Source organism: Eimeria acervulina, genomic scaffold (assembly GCF_000499425.1).
Source record: "Eimeria acervulina Houghton genomic scaffold, Eah_scaff801, whole genome shotgun sequence".
Lineage (NCBI taxonomy): Eukaryota > Apicomplexa > Conoidasida > Eucoccidiorida > Eimeriidae > Eimeria > Eimeria acervulina.
In genome coordinates, this window is record NW_013549592.1 from 1 (window position 1) to 2,500 (window position 2,500).

General features: G+C 44.9%; 1 protein-coding gene across 1 annotated transcript in view; it reads right to left on the bottom strand.

Moving 5' to 3' along the window:
- Positions 1–770: 770 nt before the first annotated feature.
- Positions 771–2,500, bottom strand: part of EAH_00049460 (hypothetical protein, conserved) — a gene marked incomplete at both ends in the record, with an annotated part of 5,017 nt that continues 3,287 nt past the window's right edge. Inside the window, one exon of the mRNA XM_013394360.1 lies at positions 771–2,500. This exon is cut by the window's right edge and continues 83 nt beyond it. Within this exon, the coding sequence (XP_013249814.1) occupies positions 771–2,500 (1,730 nt within the window).

A 2,500-nucleotide genomic window follows, 5' to 3' on the forward strand; every position in this document is an offset into this window, starting at 1 on the left:
TAAAAGAAGAAAGCGCAATAAAAGGATAGAAAGAGAAGAATAAGAATAAAGAAATAAGAATATAGAAATAAGAAGAATGAAGAGAGAAGATAATAATAAAAGAAGAAAGCGCAATAAAAGGATAGAAAGAGAAGAATAAGAATAAAGAAATAAGAAGAATAAAGAAATAAAAGAATAAAGAAATAGAAATAAGAATAAAGATAGAAAAGGATAAAGAAATAAGAATAAGAATAAAAGAGATAAAGAGAAGAATAAGAATAAAGAAATAAGAATAAAGAAATAAGAATAAAGAAATAAGAAGAATAAGAATAAAGATAGAAAAGGATAAAGAAATAAGAATAATAAGAATAAAGAAAGACAAATAAAGATATAAAAACAAAAAAAGAACAATAAAGAATGAGAAGAAGAATTAATAATAATAATAATAATAATAATATTAATAATAATAATAAAGACGCCAGAGTAATAATAAAAAATAAACAACAAACAAGAAAGAATAAGCAAGAAGAATAATAAAGAAAAAGAATAATAATTAACAGCAATAAAGAACAATAGAAAAGAATAATTAAGAATAAAGAATAAAGAATAAAGAGTAAAGATAAAGAATAAAGATAAAGAATAAAGATAAAGATAAAGAATGAAGATAAAGAGTAAAGAGTAAAGGGTAAAGGTAAAGATAAAGAATAAAGAATAGAGAGAAAGAATAAAGAATAAAGAATAAAGAATAAAGAATAAAGAATAAAGAAAAAGAGTAAAGAGATGAAGCACCGTCAGGGGGCGCCGAGAGTTGAGAAGCCTCCCGAGTTTAAAGACGCCAGAGGCGAGGTTTCAGCAGCAGATTTATCATTGCTTAAAACACCTGCTGCTGCTGCTGCTGCTGTTGCTGCTGCTGCTGCTGCTGCTGTGCTCGCTGCTGCTGCGTTGCTGCGACCCTCCGACTTGCTTATAAAAAGAGACAGCCGTGCTGCTAACTCCTCCAGAGGCAGCCCCAAAGAAGCAGCAATATCTGCAGCAAGACGCTCAGCTGAACCCCACTCTGCTGCTGCTGCTGCTGCTGCTGCTGCTGAAGCAGCACCAGGTAAACCTGCAGGAGACAACGCGCTGCTGCTGCTGCTGCTGCTGCTCTCTTGGGCTTTCGCTAGAAGAGAAGAACCGTCCCCTCCAGCATCGTCCATTTGCTGCTGCCGCTGCTGCCGCTGCTGCTGCCGTTGCTGCTGCTGCTGCCGCTGCTGCTGCTGAGGGTTAACTAACGCATACCCTCCTCCTTCTTTGAGAGAACAGAGTGCTGGCGAGACTGCATCAGCAAGGCCCCCCACAGTATCCAGAAGGTTGCTGCTGCTGCTGCTGCTGCTGTTGTTGCCTGCTGCTGCTGCTGCAGCAGCAGCTGCAGCAGCAACTGCTGCTGCTGGGAAGTTGAGCAGCGCCGCCTCTCCTACGCCATCGGCAAGGGAGCTGCTGCTTTTGCTGCTGCTGCTGCTGCTGCTACTGGATCGCCTGGGGGCCCCCTCGTCAGCTGCTGTTGCCTTGCTGTGATGGGCTGCTGCTGCTGCTGCTGCTGCTGGAGAGATCTGTCTCTCTGGTTTGCGTGCCTTAGAGCCGCCTCCATCCCCGTTTGCTGCAGCTTCTGCTGCTGTTGCTGCTGCTGCTGTTGCTGCTGCAGGCAGGAGGTCGCGCTGCCGTTTCCTGCTCCCGCGGCCTGTCTGCTGCTGCTGCTGCACCGCAGCAGCAGCAGCAGGCGTCGAAGCAGCATTTGTTGCAGAAGAAAAGACAGCAAGGTTTCTGAGTGCGGAAGCAGCATCTGCATCATCTCTTAGCTGCTGCAGGGACTCCCGTTTACCGTGTTCTTGCTGCTGCTGCTGTTGTTGCTGCTGCTGCAGGTGATTATGATTATTGTGATTAAGCTGTTGTTGCTGTTGCTGTTGCTGTTGATGATGATTGAATGCTGTCTTTGCATCATGCGGTGTCCCTGCAGCAGCAGCAGCAGCTGCTGCTGCTGCTGCTGCTGCTTCTAGTCTCCCCTGTTTATAGAAAATTGTTCGTTCCTGCACTGTCATGAAGGCCTCCTTCGGCCCATAGAGAGGTAAAGGCTTACCCTCATCTAGCAGCTGCTTTCTCTCTCTTAGAACTGCTTCAGTTATCAGAGGCAACTGAAAGGGTAGGCCTGCATATCTATTTCTTAACCTAACAGCTTCATTATAAGCAGGTAGGATGCCGTGAAGAGCATGAAAAGAACAGTACTTTGTCTCATGTCTAGTCAATGAGACACGTAAAGCATATTCACGAGGAGCAGGAGATGCTGCTGCTGCTGCTGCTGCTGCTGACGATGACGATGATGCTGCTGATGCTGATGATCCTGATGATGATGAAGAGGAAGAAGAAGAAGACGACGGCAGGGAAGAAGAAGAAAAACCGCTGCTGCTGCTGCTGCTGCTGCTGCTGCTGCTGCTGCTGCTGCTGCTGCTGTCAGGCTGCTGATGAAGCCCAGGGCCCCCGCTTCCTG